Source organism: Urocitellus parryii, chromosome 1 (genome assembly GCF_045843805.1).
Source record: "Urocitellus parryii isolate mUroPar1 chromosome 1, mUroPar1.hap1, whole genome shotgun sequence".
Classification (NCBI taxonomy): Eukaryota; Metazoa; Chordata; class Mammalia; order Rodentia; family Sciuridae; genus Urocitellus; species Urocitellus parryii.
In genome coordinates this window covers 92,719,247-92,735,037 of record NC_135531.1, presented here as the reverse complement: position 1 = coordinate 92,735,037, position 15,791 = coordinate 92,719,247, and the positions used below count along the sequence as shown (strand labels likewise).

The 15,791-nt window shown below is 44.2% G+C and overlaps 1 protein-coding gene and 1 pseudogene across 1 annotated transcript; one reads left to right on the top strand and one right to left on the bottom strand.

Moving 5' to 3' along the window:
* Positions 1-379: 379 nt before the first annotated feature.
* Positions 380-5,443, bottom strand: Wnt8a (Wnt family member 8A). The gene is made up of 6 exons (XM_026401276.2): positions 5,376-5,443; positions 5,249-5,282; positions 4,891-5,029; positions 3,275-3,400; positions 2,431-2,573; positions 380-925 (listed from the first exon to the last, which is right to left on the bottom strand). The coding sequence occupies exons 1-6, from the start codon at positions 5,441-5,443 to the stop codon at positions 380-382; spliced, it is 1,056 nt and encodes a 351-aa protein (XP_026257061.1).
* Positions 5,444-12,410: 6,967 nt separating this feature from the next.
* LOC144253535 (non-histone chromosomal protein HMG-17 pseudogene) lies at positions 12,411-13,623 on the top strand (annotated as a pseudogene).
* The last annotated feature ends 2,168 nt before the right edge of the window (positions 13,624-15,791 follow it).

Here is a 15,791-nt window from a genome sequence, read left to right as displayed (position 1 = left end):
TGATTCCCAGCAGCACAGTTGGGCTGGATATGGCCTAAAACTTGTAGGAATAAATACTTCAAGGGTTCCTCTGGATATGGACTCCCCCAAATTCCCATTTTAGCAAGCTGCATAATAAGTACAGGGACAAATACCAGGAAGTAACTTGCAGGAAAGATTGGGTCTGCCCAAGTTAGGAGGAGGCCCAGGTTTTAATATCAACTCTGTCAATATGCTGTATAATCTTGGACCTCCATTTCCCCATCTATAGCAGATATCACGAGGACCACAGATATCCCTGTGATTGTCCAATTGTTTTCCAGTCTACTCTCTCCAAGAGAGAAGAGGTGTCACCCTCCACTGTCATGCAACTGAGCAAATCAGTTCATGTGGGGTGTTATCAGGATCTCCTCTTTCCCCCAGCCCGAGCACTGCCCGGGGAGCGCATGCAGTAGTACTTGTTGACCACATGCCTACACTGGTCACACTTGACGGTGCAGCACCATTGGAATTTGCAGTTACAGCTGCTCACAGCCTCAGTTCTCCTTTCTTCCACTTGCAGCCCACACTCAGTGCACAGGTGCCCACAGCTGCGTTGCTCCCGCTTAGATGTGTTGTGGCTGTTCTGCAGGCATTCACGACCCTCTGTGCCATAGATGCCCAGGCTGGAATTTCGAGTACAGTAGTCTGGAGATTCCTCTAAAAAGATCAGCTCAGCTTCTATGCTAGGAAGGAAGGCCTCAGTGGGAGCCCAGCAACCTTCAGCGCTGTTCCCAGCCCTTAGCTGCCGCTTATCCATCTCAATTTTTAGTGCCTGGTCATACTTGGCCTTTAGGTAGTTTCCCATCTCCCGGAAGTCAGCCAGCTGCAGCCAGCATGTCTGGATGCTGCAGCTCCCTGAGATGCCGTGGCATTTGCAGATCCGTTTCATGGTAGCTCTTACTGCCTTCACAGAGAGAAAACAAAAGAGAGAATGGCTCTGGCAAGGGAAGACCAATGGTTAGCAATTAAATGGAATATTTTAGGGGCTGGGGTTGTGGATCAGTGGTAGAGTGCTTGCCTGGCATGTGTGAGGCCCTGGGTTCAATCCTCAGCACCCATAAAGACAAACAAATAAAACAAAAGGTGTTGTGTCCATCTACAATATATATTTTAGAGCTGTGCTTCTTGGCTTTAGAGGATTATTAGGGAGCATCATAAAAATATTTGTTCTTGGGCCCTACCTCAGATTTTTCCAATGAGGATGTTTTGAGATTTAAGGACCTGGTACTTTAAATCATCTTGGGTGATTCTGGTGAAGAGTCAGGCAAATGTTGAGAAGGTTACTGGAGTCAAGAAACCTAGGCCCCAGGCCCAACTCCATCATTTGTAGATCATATTTCTCTACCTGCCCAACTGGGATAAAAATGGAATAAAATAGGGTCTGGAGCTAGGTGTGGTGGTGCAAGCTTGTAATGCCAACAGCTCGGGAGGCTGAGGCAGGAGGATCAGAAGTTCAAGATTAGCCTCAGCAACTTAACAAGGCCCTTAGCCACTTAGCAAGACCCTATCTCAAAACAGAAAATTAAAAGGGGCTGAATAAGTTACTCAGTGGTAAGTGCCCTGGGTTCAATCTCCAGTACCAAAATAAATAAACGAATAAAAAATAAAATCATGGTCAAAGAATACTTTATAAAATATAGAGAAAATATGATCTTTGACACTGTAATCATCTGGAAGTGGGGAACTAGAGTATTTGTGGTAGTTTGGATTTTCCATCCTGACCCTCTCTCAGAAGGAAGGCAGCTCCTAGAATCTGAATCTTTACATTCCAAGGCAAGTAATTACCCATGGTTCTACTTGTCTTGAAAACCTTTTCCTTCTGCCCTGAGCAACCAGAACATCTAGGTACAGGTCCACAGGGAAATTTCTATGATTTTGGCTATAAGTCCAAGTTCCTTGCAGATTTGAGTTTAGAATATTCCAGAGATTGCTACTCTACCAGAAATCGGGACAATAGATGCCCTCCCTCCCCAACTTCTGAAGCCTAGATAGTCCCAATCCTTCACAGCCCAGACTTTAGGACACAATAAACTGCTATTAATGTCCTAGAACATACAGTTAAAGTGACTAAAATTTTAAGTCATGGAAGCAAGGCCTTGATTCTGTATTGTTCTGTGTTCCCAGAAATCTGCCTATGGAGAGGGCCTAGTACAAGGTTTAGTGATGAGAGAACTAGCCTTATAGATCTGAGTTCATTGCCTGGCTCTTATGCTTATTAACTGTATTGGTGCAGACAAGTCATTCAGTATGGACTTAAAATTGGCTTTGTCATCCAGAGAATGGGGATAGCTGTCTCAGTTGTGCTGGATGGTTATGAGGATGAAACAAGGGTATGTCAGCCCTGGGTAAACTGTGAAGTGCTGTGCAGATGTGAAGCTGTTGCCAACATTGGCTGACTCCTATACCCACCAGCCTGCCGGCCCTGTTGTTGTGAAGATTCATCAGGGCTCTGGCATCCTTCCCTTTCTCCAAACTGTCCACAAAGAGTTTGGAGATCCTTTCCCCAAATTCCACATTGTCGCTGCAGCCTCCCCAGATCCAGCCATGGCCTCCTACACATAAGGAAAGAATAAATTCTGCATACAGCTCCCTGCTGTATGCAGGGAGAAGAGTCAGTCTTTTTGACTGACACAGCCAAATCATCCCCACGAACCCTAGGGGAGGGTAGTGCTTCAACTAAAGGTGAGAGAGGGAAATGAAGGTGCTTGGGGAAAATGAGGGGAGTCCTGTTCCCAAAGCCAACTTATGGCATTTCCCTGCTCTAAGAAATAAGTCTTCAACGCCCACAGTAAACGTAGGTGCATGGGGCCAGTCCAGATGATCTCAAAGGTTAATAGAAGCTCAAACATTCTGGAATTCCACACCATTATTCTACAGTGGTCTTAAGAGTAATTTTTCTCCCTAATAAGTGACAAATTTAGGTAAGTTTCTTATGTGGTCTGAAAATAGTTTTGTAGCTCTGGGTTATGGACAAATCATTCCAATACCAGGGCTACCTTTAAACTCTCTTTGGTCTTCTCATTCCAGTCTTTGTTGGTTTTAGAGATACTTGCCAATCTGTGGACTCATGGACCAAGACTCATCTTTCAGGAGAGTCTAGGTCCAGGAGCTCCCATGACTTGGGGTGGGGGGTGCTAAAGTCTAGGGGTTTGATGACCTGTGTCCCTCAGCCTTTCCCTGGAAGACTTTAGCCTGAGCTCTGCTCTGCAGCTCCTCACCTCTCCTCACCCCTCTTGAAAAGCCCAACTTTTACCTGTTTTTCCATTTTTTGACTCATCACAGCCACAGTTTTCAAAGTCACCCATGCTACAGTTCTTGGTGATGGTGTACATGACTCCGGCAGAGCTGATGGCATGAATGAAGGAAGTCTCTCTGGTGGCTTTGGAGAGAAAAAGGGAAATGACTAGAAGCTTGGTCTGATAACCCAAAGCAGAGGCTTTGAAAACACAATGCTCTTTTGCTCTCCCTGCCCCCCTCCTCATTTGGGTTGAGAAGATGCTCTTCTCCTAAGGAAAATGATGCAAGTCTTTCTAACCTCTTCACTTCATCCAGTCATCCCCATGCTACAGATGGGGAAGATGAAACCAAGAGATAGAATGATGAGACCAAGACCACTCTCCAGTTGTGGTGTTGGGATCAGGACACTGCTCTCCTGACGTCCAGCCTAGAGCCAGGTATCATGGCACATGCCTGTAATCCAGACTCAGGAGGCTGAGGCAGGGGGATTGCAAGTCCAAAGCCATCCTCAGCAACTTAGTGAGACCCTAAGCAACAAGTCCAGTCTGGACCTCTGTCTTCTAGCCACAGTTGCTGATCTGTGGGCAGTGAGGCTCATGTCCACAAGGCTAGCTTAGGAAAGAGAGAAGGTCTGGGTGTAGTGGAGCATGGCTTTCAGACCAGAGACTTGGGAGGCTGAGTTAGGAGGATTGCAAGTTTGAGGTCAGCCTCAGCAACTTAGCTAGACCCTAAGCAACTTAACAAAACTCTGTCTCAGAATAAAAAAATAAAAAGGGTTGGAGATATAGTTCAGTGGTAAAGTGCCCCTGGGTTCAATCCCCACCAAAACAAACAAACAAACAAACAAACAACAACAACAAAAACAAGAGAGAGAGAGACAGAGACAGAGACAGAGAGGATCTATTCTTTCTGACCTCAAAGCTATGTTCCTATAATAATCATAATCATTGTGGCTGCTATTACTGAGCTCTTATCTTGCTAAACTCTTCACAAACACCATCACATTTCGTTTCCACTTATCTATATTCTATCTGTTTACCCCAAGAGAAGTTAGTTCTTCCACTCCCATTTTCTTTATTACCTTTCCCCTCCACCCTTCTCAGGCAACTCTATTGTTTCTACAAAAATTATGCAAACTATTGCACACAGTTATAAACACACACACACACACACGTACACGCAGCCCACCTGAGGCAAAACTCAATGTGATCTCTCAGCTTCACTGTTGCTAGGATTTTAAGAGAATTAGGCAGATGTAAAACTCCCCCAGGAGCTGCAAACAAAGAGCCCTTTCCCCGTTTTTATTTCATGTAAATTGGTGAATTATGTACAAACACACAAATACAGGTATGCACTAAAAACATAATTTCTTAACATATGTTATGAGACACCTCTGCCTACCTCATTCAACCCTTAGATTGGCTAAATAGAGCCGGTCTTACTGACTCAAAAGACAAAACTGGGGTTGAGAGAGGGAAAGTAACTCACTCAAGGTCACACAGCAGGGAAATGGCAGGTCAACAGATTACCAGTCACTTTCTCATTTCTCTGAGCACACACATTACATAATGCTGCAAGCCCACCTCCATGCACAGGCACCCTCTGTACAGGTGTGCTCTCACATAGACTTACCACTTCTCAGCCTGTTGTGGGTGGAGAGCTGCAGAGCATTCTCAGGGCAGTTCCAGCGTTCCCAAGCAAACTGGAACTTACACTCCTCGATGCCACTCTGGGCACCCAAGGCCACACTGGTAGTATAGGTCAGATAGGCCTGGACAGGGGAAAAGGGCTGTGAGCTTCTGCCCAGTATAGGTCATCTGGGGTTGGGGGAGCAGGGACGACTCCAATGGGCGAGTTCTCCACCAAGAAAACAATCCTGGGTCTCTGGGTGAAGGGGTCTGGCAGTGTCTCCCCCATCCCTCTTTTTTTTTTTTTCCCCCCAGAAGATTTCCCTTAGGAACCCCAAGGGCAAAAAAACCAGGAGTCCTACCTTGGGGCCTGTTATCAGGAAATTATTCACTGACCTACCAAAAAAGAAAAAGGGAGGCAGAGGTGAATGGGATGAGATAACGGGGGACTTTCTTGGAGGGGAGCAAGGAGCAAGGGAAGAGACTTACCAGGCAGAGGCACCAAAGGTAGCACAGCATATTCCCATGGTTACCCACAGCATGAACAGGTCCCTCATGGCCCTGCCTACCCTCAGGGGACCAGGTCCAGCTCAGGGCCAAGTGCAGAGAAGTGAGGAGTGAGCAGAGTCTTACTCAGTATTTATGTGGGCAAATTCTGAATGGCCAAGGGGGAAAAAATCAACAGCCCTTCTCATTTGTTCCTCACTGGCAGGGCTGCAGGAGTCACTGACCCAATAGGGGATTAGGGAGGAGGAACTCAATCCCAAACCTTCCATGAAGCCCCGCCCCTGCCCAGCCCTTCTTCCCTCCCTGACAGGCAGAAGGCTGAAGCTGTTCTCCCACCCTTGAGGTTCATTTCCTCGGTAAGTCAGTTTGTCTCTTCCTGATTAGGGACCATTTCCCAGAGTCTTGTAGACTGGAACAACCTAGGCAAGTCACCTATCCCTTGGAGCTACCGTGTCTTCATCTGTCAGGGAGACATCACTCTGTGCCCTGCTTTCTTCCCCAAGGTGTTCATAATCATAGAGGAACTCTCTTTGGGGGGGCCCCTCCTATTCATTTACCCAAACAATTGAGTGCAGTCAACCCTACCTACTCCCCTGATGACGATGAGGTGATGAAATTGTGGGACCATGGAGCAGAAATATTTCAGAGCCTGTCTTGGCAATAGTTCCTTTTACTACATTCTACCAAAGTAAGTTCTGATAAATTTCCTTAATTCTAGCAGGTCTATCCTTTTGTATCTTAGGGTTAGGTCTCTAGTTTGTTAATTGTGTATATATGTGAGTTCAACCTTTGGGCTACCCAGGGCTATATTTGAAAAGACAGATGACTTTCTTTGTGATACTGATACCACTTTCTTTTTGCAGGGAGAGGGGGAAATGGGCCAGGTTTTCTGGGGATGGGACCAGGACCTGTGCATGCTTTACCACTGAGCTACACCTGTAGCCCCTTCTTTGTTGCTAGGTTTCAGCTACTTAAGCAGGAATCTGTCCTTTAGATTGACTTTGTGTTCTCAGAACAGACCTCTATGAAGGAAGGAAGGAAGGAATGGAAGAACTCGTGGCCTGTAACAGAGACATGGGGCACCACTAGGCAGGATTGGGGACTATGTGAAGGGCTAGAGGTCATTCTTAGTTGGTGAGGCTCTTTCTCAGGATTGGGGAAGGAAGCTAGAGTACTTCAGAGGAATACACAGAACGGGAAGTCACGTTCTGACTCATGGTCCTGTGACTATCATAGTATCCAGATTACTTCCCAGCACCCTAGAACTGGTACAACAATCCCCCCCCACCAAAGGAGTTCCAGGGGCCATGGAGTCCCCAGGCCTTTTTAGGGTAGTTCACTTAAAGTATGGGCCAGAAATGGTGTCAGTCTGCACACTGTTGTCTTTCTGTGACAAGATAAGCGCTGAAATAGAATTGAGCATAAAATTTATAGTAATTTGATGGAATAGTTTTAAATATGTTGGACCTAATAATAAGATATTTGGATTCCAACCTGTGTGTGGCATCACATAGCCATAATCTCAGTGATTCAGAAGGCTGAGGCAGGAGGATTACAAATTGGAGGCCAGTCTAGGCAATTTAGTGAGATCCTGTCTCAAAAAATAAAAAGTTCTGGGGATGTAGCTCAGTGGATGTAGCTCACTCTGGGTTCAATTCCTTGTACAGGGGTGGGGGCAAGGGTAGAGGAGAGAAATTTGGGCTACCTATGTTTTTTTTTTTTTAAGTATTTTTAAATTTTGGTACTAGGGATTGAACCCAGGGGTGCTTTAGCTCTGAGTCATATCTCCAGCACTTTTTAATAACTTTTATTTATTTATTTATTTTTATGTGGTACTAAGGATCAAATTCAGGACCTCTCATGTGCTAGGCGAGCTCTCTACCACTGAGCTACAGCCCCAACCCTCCATCACTTTTTATTTTTTTATTTTGATACAAGGTCTCACTAAGTTGCTTATAGTCTTGCTAGGTTGCTGAGGCTGGCCTTGTACTTGTAATCCTCCTGCCTTACCCTCCCAGGTTGCTGGGATTACAGGTGTGCCATTTTGTCTGGCTGGGCTCCCTATGATGTATGCTTTTATTCTGTTTCATTTTTCTTGAAGGGTGAATGTGAAAAGACCTCACTGGACTCTGTCTCTCAGACCCTGCAAGTTCTTGGCCTCTACTTGCTTGTCAACTTCTCTGCTTGGTAAAAAGAGACATCCCACACTTGAGTCACTTGGGAAAAGCCCACTGAGACACTATTTTACCCAGTCAAGAATCTAATGTTGGGCTGAGTTTATGGCTCAGTGATGGAATACTTAGCATGTATGAGGCCTTTGGTTTGACCCCCAGCGCTGTGGAACAGTGGGATGTGGGGCAGGAGGGTAGCGGGGAAACAATCTCATGTATAACTTTCACTTCTTAAAACAGTAGGGTTGGTTTCTATACCACTCAGTGGGGTCAGAACAGGCTTAGCCCTAATATGATCCCCTCTTTCCCCTCTTGACAGAGTTTTAGGTATGACTGTGCATTCACTGCCTATGTATGAGTAATTGGGTCTTGTTCTTCTGTGTCCCCATAACACCTGGCATAGAGAAATATTCTTCCATTTTCTAGGCAGCAGAGAGGAAGAAAGTGGAGGTTTTGTGTTTGTGCAAACTTTGTACTTTCTCCTGCTCAGATTCTCTAGAGATCATATAGTTTCTTAAGTGGAATTGAGGATGTCAAGGAAAGGCCTCTACTGCAGGTAAGAACCCTGGACTTTGGTGAATAATCTGTTGTGTGACCTTAAGCAAGCTACCGACCACCATGTAGACTCAGTTTCTTCATCTGTAAAATGAGGGAGTAGAGGAAATGGTGAACACTGAATGATCCCTAAAGCCTTCCCTAGCTCTCTTACATGTTATAATCCTAATTTTAAGATTTACAGAATTTATAATCTCAGAGGTGATTGTAGACTGGAAATGAAGAAATCATCCTTTTAAGCTGTGAGCATAGGAATCTAATTCATTTTTGAATCCTGCAGTTGGCCACCTTTAAAAGGGGTACCTAAAGGATAATTAATGCCTTCTTTAGAGTCTTCTCTTTGTGTGTGTGTGTGTATGTATGTGTGTGTGGTGTTGGGGATTGAACTCAGGGCCTTAATGCATGCTAGGCAAGTGCTTTACCACTGAGCTATACTCCCAACCCTTCTTCATTAGCTTTTTTTTTTTTTAATTAAATATATATTTTTCAGTTGTAGGTAGACACAATACCTTTATTTAATTTTTTTGTGGTGCTGAGGATTGAACCCAGTGCCTCACGCATGCTAGGCGAGCGTTCTGCTACTTGGGCCACAACCCCAGCCCTTCATTAGCTTTTTTTTTTTTTTTTTGGTACTGGGGCTTGAACTCAGGGGCATTCGAACACTGAGCCACATCCCCAGCCCTATTTTGTATTTTATTTAGAGACAGGGCCTCACTGAGTTGCTTAGTGGCTTGTTTTTGCTGGTGCTGGCTTTGAACTTGTGATTCTCCTGCCTCAGCCTCCGGAGCTGCTGGGATTACAGGCATGTGCCATCGGGCCTTGCTTCATTAACTTTTAAGCCATGAACAAATGGAAATCTGAAGCTGAAAACCAGAGCAGAAGATGACTTTGTAGATAGAACAGGCCAAATAGAGTTTCTGAAGTAGTGGTATGCTAGGAAATGTTTAACTACTAGCTTTGGTGTGGCAGGGACCAGACTGGTTGCATTTCCTTATCGTCATGGTGCAAATACTTCCCCTATGGCCGATTTCAAACTACCAATGTGGACTTGGGTCAAGATGCACAGTAGCATATCATATAATATTTCTCTCATGTAGCTATAAATAATCACAATTGTTTGAATAATAGAAAAAGGTAGCAAAATAATTAAGAAATAATGAATTTCAAGTATTAGCTTTGTTTTTATAATAATTCACTTAATTGTAAGTTTGTATAATTTGAATTTTAATAAAGTATGTATTTAATAACCAGTTTGGAAAAATTCTCGAAAATATAACACTGAGCTCTCAGGAGCCCATACAAACAGCCTCTCACACGCACATCACTGGATCCCAGTGTCTTTCCTCTAGGCCAGCACCCATGAAGTGCAGATTTCCCTGTGGAATTTAACACCAAACAATTGTTTGTTCCAGCTATTCCAGAAAGACCCAGTTCCATGGATCTTTCTGTCTGCCTTCAAGAAGTTTCATGTCTAGTAAACAGGAGATGAGGTGTGTGTTCATAATGTAGGTCAACAAGCATTAAGTGGAATAAAATGCATAAGCGCATGCGTGTCTTTCACGGATCTAGAAAGGGGGCATGCCCAGGTAAGACTGAAGGCCCTCTTCTTCTCTAATGTTCCAGGAAAATGAGATTCCCGGAGTCCTAGGGAAGCACTGAGGTTGTAATCAGTGAAGAATAAAGTCACCTTTGCCGGGCCCAGCTTCAGGAAACAGAGGCCATTCATGGAACCATGGTGTCTCTGAGCCAGAGAGTCCCATTGTACAAGGAGGAAACTATGGTGGGGGAGTGATCAGGGTCACACAGTGAGTTTAAGCCATGACAGCCTGGATCCCACCATTCCAGTTTGCCTGGGATTGGGAGGTTTCCTATGACATGTGGGATCTTGGGTGCTGAAATCAGGAAAGTCTTGAGCAAACTGGGATGGTTGGTGACCCTACAACAATAGTGTGCAATCCCAGGCCAATGGTTCTTTCCAAATGTGCACTCTCACAAAACTTCCCAAATCTTTGGTTCTGCCACATTTCTTTTTTAGGTTCCTTGCAGGGCTCTGAGCCTTTAGGGCTGCTTAGTCTGTGGAGCAAGTGGGGGAAGAATTGGGAGGGAATGGAGAGGGGGTGGAGGTGACTGGAGAATGCCAGAAGAGAGATAGGATTTCTGACTTTTTACACTTCTCTGCTAATTAGATAAGGAGGTGGGGAAGGGGGAGAATGAGCCTCCATGCATATTCTTTTGAGCTGTGACAATGAACAGAGTTTAGGGATTTTCAATCTCTGGTCTTCACCCTCCTCTCTGGAAATTTCCCACCCCCTGGGGATACTTGACTTCCAGTCCAAATGCCACAGCTGCTTGAGCTCCTGATCCTCCCTTTGGTCTCCTCAATTTAGCCTCAGTGACTTGCCAAGTTGCCCAACAGTGTGCCCAGAGAAGAAGGAGGGGAAATCTTCAAGTTTTCTTTTCAGGTCCAAGATTCCAGGTGTAAGGAGGAAAATAGGAGGCAGTGGGTTATCTGTGGAACATGTGGACTACTGAAGGTTGGGGTACACTAGGGAATCAATCTGCAAGCCATGACTAGATCTGTTTCATGTTGGGGAGTGTGTTTCCTTCATCAGTCCTGAAGTTGCTTAGGGCTAGGCTTTGTCAGTCTCAACCACACAGGGATCTCCCCAAGAATAAGGATATACTTCTCCCATTGACTGAGGAGCCTAGATGAAAGAGGCTACTCCCTATTAGCCTAGTGAGAATTGGAGTTGAAAGGACTCATCCAAGGAGAGGTTTCAGTTTACTTCTACTATAGTTTTTTTTTTTTAATATTTGTTTTTTTAGTTGTAGTTGGACACAATAATCTTTATTTTATTTTTATGTGGTGCTGAGGATCGAACCCAGGGCCTTGCACATGCTAGGCGAGCACTCTATTGTTGAGCCACAATCCCAGACCTCTATTATAGTTTTTATTCCCTCACTGTTCTAAGCCCCCATTTCTGGATACTGGATAGGATGCAGAAGTTCTCAATTAATATTCCTTGATTGATTGTCAAGGAAGAAAGTATGGAGCTAGTTGTGGGATTTTATTAATCTTCATAGAAATATTCATGTATGCATTCATTTATTTATTCCAAAAATGTTCATTTACAGTTATGGGTCCAAGTTGAGTTAGGAGATATTTTTACCTGGAGTGGCTCTAACTCCGGTCTGAGAGAAGTTTAAGCTATTAAACAATCTATAGCAGTACAGAGAAATAAGTTACTCTGGACTAGTTAGAAAGGAAATGGAGATGATGAAATTCTATAGAAGAGGACTTCTGAGTGAGACCCGCCACCTGGTGGCAGTGAGTGGTACAGCAGGCTCCTTATTGCCAGGTTGTGGGATTTATTACTGGAAATTTAGCCTTTAGTGAGTGGCTGGCACTGAGGCAGCCATAACAGTAAAGCTTATAAAGTGATCTTTGTCCTTGAAAAAAATTGTAATGTACTTATGGATATAAGGCATGACTTTAAAAGTTATAATTTAAGCAATACATATTAGAATGTGCACGCAAAATCTGTTTTTATTTATTTGTTCTTTTTAGTTATACATGATAGCAGAATCTATTTTGATATAATTATTCAAGCATGGAATAGCAAAACCTAGTTTAAAAAAGGAATTCTTCATAGGGCTGAGGTTCTGGCTCAGTGGTAGAGCGCTTGCCTTGCACATGTGAGGTACTGGGTTCGATCCTCAGTACCACATAAAAATAAATAAACAAAATAAAGTTATTGTGTTCATCTACAACTAAAAAAATATTTAAAAAGGGGAGGGATTCTTCCTAGCCATAGTGGTGCATGCCTGTAATCCAGAGGTTTGGGAGGCTGAGGCAGGAAGATTGAAAGTTCAAAGCCAGTCTCAGCAACTTAGCAAGGCCCTAAGCAACCTTGTGAGATGCTGTCTCAAAATAAAAAAAAATAAAATAAAATAAAAATTAAGCCTGGCTTGGTGGCAAATTCCTGAAATCCCGGCTTGGGAAGCTGAGGCAGGAGGATCACAGGTTCAAAGCCAGCCTCAGCAATGGCGAGGCACTAAACAACTCAGTGAGGCCTTGTCTCTAAATAAAATACAAAATAGGGCTGGGGATGTGGCTCAGTGGTTGAGTGCCCCTGAGTTCAATCCCTGTTACCAATAAATAAATAAATAAATAAATAAATAAATACGGATGAGGAGGTAAAGAAGAGGCAAGAACCATCCCTAGACCAACCAAAGCCATGTGCCGCTGCATCCTTGAGTTCAGCACCTGTGTCCTGTCACTGTCGCCACCATGCCCAAGAGAAAAGCTGCAGGGGATGCTAAAATAGATGAAGCCAAAGTGAAGGATGAACCACAGAGAGATCTGCAAGGTTGTCTGCTAAATCTGTTCCTCCAAAGCCAGAGCTCAAGCCTAAAGAAGCCCCCTGCAAAGAAGGGAGAGAAGCTAGCCAAAGAGAAAAAGGGAAAAACTTATGCTGGCAAGGATGGGAATAGCCCTGCAGAAAATGGAGATGCCAAATAGACCAGGCACAAAAAGCTGAAGGTGCTGCAGATGCAAAGGGAGGTGTGTGTATTTTTGATAACTATGTGCTTCTGGTGACTGTACAGTTTTTTTTTTTTTTGTTAGAACAACTCAGCAAAATAAAATTCTGGTTTATTGTTGGACAACATTGTTTCACACATACATCAAACAGGCCAAAAAAATAAACAGCAACTTCATAGACCAAAAAAGGAAAAAAAAAAAAAGAAACCTTTTTATCTTTGGCCTTTTTAACCATCTCATACAAACCAACTACTTATAGTACAGCTAAAGTATATACACAAAAAAAGTTACTGGAATGCTTGGAATAAGATTGTTTTTTTGTTGTTGTTTTTTGTTGAGAGCCACAGCCAAAGGGGCCCCAGCAAACTTCCAGCTTCCAGCAAACTTCCAGCTGCCGGCTGATGATTGGCTCACAGCGGCCCCAGCAACATCTAGCTGATTGGCTCCTCTGCAGTGATGTTCATTGGGCTGTTTCCCCGCCCTTCAGACTGCCAGCTGTTGATTGGCTCACAGCGGCCCCAGCAACATCTAGCTGATTGGCTCCTCTGCGGTGATGCTCATTGGGCTGTTTCCCTGCCCTTTCAGACCACAGAGCTGCTCATTGGGGGACTTCTTTGGCTCCACCCACACAACCCAGCCAATCGGCCTCAAGAGCAGGAGGGTGGTGGGAGGTGGAGAGGCTGGTGTTGGAGAGAGAGGCTTGTGGGAAGCTGGTGGTGGCAGTTTGGCTCTGAGGGTTTTTTCTGAGGAGCTGGTTTGTTTGGCATGTGTAGTTCTAAAAATAGTTTCTTTTGACAAGTGGCTCCTGAATTGTGCCCAGCCAGACTGCTGCAGTTTTTGCTTTTTTTACAAGGTTTTTTTTCTCCTTTAAGATTATAATGAACATGGTCACACCACAAGTAAAGTCAGAAGTAGGACAGAGAACGCTCCAAAGGCTGGTTTGGTCATCCGAGATCATTAAAAATGGCTGATCCCTAACAATATGTACAAAAATATAAAATGTAAATAAAAAATACAAACAAATTTTCCTTTTTTAAAGTACTTTTAAGAAAAAAAGCAGGGCCTTGGAAGTTTTGGTTCTTTTTTCCTCCCCTGTTGCAAATTCACGTTGTGGTTTTGGTTGGGTGGTGAAAAGCGCATGTCATCTGCGGGTGGCACTGCCCGTGGTGCTACGGCGGGCCTCTCTACTCCAAGGTGACCACGTTTAGATTCTGAGACGGGAAGTGGAGGGTGAATAGTTCATGGTGGCCTTTTATTTTTAGTTTAACTTTTCCTTTTTTGCTGTCTAGTCATCCTCATGGGTCTTCTGCTTCTTGGTGTCAACATCATCATCCTCGTCATCTTCAGCTGCCCGTTTGCCCATAGCTGCCTCAGCCTCCTCATCTTCATCTCCATCCTCTTCCTCACCATCACCTTCCTCCTCCTCTTCTTCCTCACCACCCTCTTCCTCTTCTTCATCTACCTCATTGTCAGCCTCCTGCTCCCCATTTTCCTCATTAGCATTCCCATTAGCAGGGGCGTCTCTTCCATTCTCTGCCTCCTCCACAACTTCCTTCTTCTCCTTTAAGTCCTTGGTGGTGATTTCAGAGCTAGTGTCCACGGCCGGGTCTGACATGGTGGGGCACGCTGGTGATCCGATGCAGTGGGTTAAAAAGGAAACTAGAGTTCAGGGACTCTGGGGATAAAGCTGCCGGAGTCTGCAGCGGAGGAGGAGGTGCGGGGCCGAGGTGGTTGCGGTGAGTGGGGAGCTGGACCAAGGAACAATGCAAAGATGGCTTTTCAGAGTAGCCAGTGGGGGACTGTACAGTTTAAAATATCATTTTTAAGGGACTGGGGTTGTAGTTCCATGGTAGAGCGCTTGCCTAGCACGTGTAAGGCACTGGGTTCAGTTCAGTTCTCAGCACTCCATATTAATAAATAAATTAAAGATCCCTCAACAACTAAAAAATATTTAAAAAAATAAAATACCATTTTAAAATCAGGTTTTGTAAAAAATGGAAATAAGAAGGGTTGAGGATATAGCTCAATGACAGAGCATCCCTGGGTTCAATTCCCAGTAAGGAAGTGGATGTTGGGAATGGAGACCCAGAGAGAAGAAATCTTTCTAGTGTCCCATGGACTTTGCTGGCAAAAAAAAAAAAAAAAAAAAAAAAAAAAATTAAATACCAAATCTTTGTTAGAAGAGAAAAACACTAGACAGAACCTGTTTCTTCATTTTTTTTTTCTTTTTTACCAGTTGCTCACATCCTGATTTTTTTCAGCACCTCTCCTGTAGAGTTATTTTGACTTTCATTTGAGTCAACGCTATGCTATCTGAAGGCTCAGTGTCCATTGCAGAAGACAGAATTAGTTTTCTCCATCTGGAGCAAAGTGGCTTGTATGAAGAGAATGAGGAGGACTGTGTTCACACTGGTCCTCAGCACCTGTGGTCTACTCACTTTGATGAGTGCTCTTCTTCCCCTCTTCAGGAAGCCTAGGACTCAGAGTGTGTAGCAGAATCCTCCACAACTACTCCAGATATGAAAACTTATGGTTTTGCAGTAAGACAGATCTGCTTTCAAATACTATTTCAGCTACTTATTGTGTGACTTCCCTATGTAAGTTTTTTTTCTCCCCCTATAGTGGGGTTTAAACCCATGACCTCACACATGCTAGGCAAGCACTCTACCGCTGAACAAAGTATGTTATTTATTTATTTGTTTTGAGACAGGGTCTTGCTAAGTTGCTGAGATTGGCCTTGAACTTGTGATCCTCCTGTATCAGCCTCCTGAGTCACTGGTTTTACAGGCATGTGCCACCATACCTAACTCAGTCATGAAAGTCTTCCATAATCTGAGTTTCTGCATCTAATAAAATGGATGTAATGCCATCACACTCAAAGTGGTAGTAGATATTAGCAGTAATATGGTGCCTACTGATTGTCCACAGGATGAATGTAAACAAGACCACCAACAGGGCATATTGTAGTTGTAGATTGAAGTCTCTTGGAGGCTAACTATGACCTAGAGAGTAGCAGGCAGAACATTTACAAGAAAGAGCTCTTGGAACCAACATCAGTGGGAGAAAGTTGAAGGAAACAAGATTGAGCAGAAGTTGGGCTGCTGTGCAGGCCCTGTGAAGACCTTAGCT

Excerpts from the sequence above, each read along its gene's own strand:
- Wnt8a (XM_026401276.2), bottom strand. The coding sequence starts at position 5,443 with ATGAGGGACCTGTTCATGCTGTGGGTAACCATGGGAATATGCTGTGCT. Across the intron at positions 5,283-5,375 it reads ACCTTTGGTGCCTCTGCCTG|GTCAGTGAATAATTTCCTGA; the intron begins GTAAGTCTCTTC and ends CTTTTTTGGTAG. Across the intron at positions 3,401-4,890 it reads CCACAACAGGCTGAGAAGTG|CCACCAGAGAGACTTCCTTC; the intron begins GTAAGTCTATGT and ends TTCTCTCCAAAG.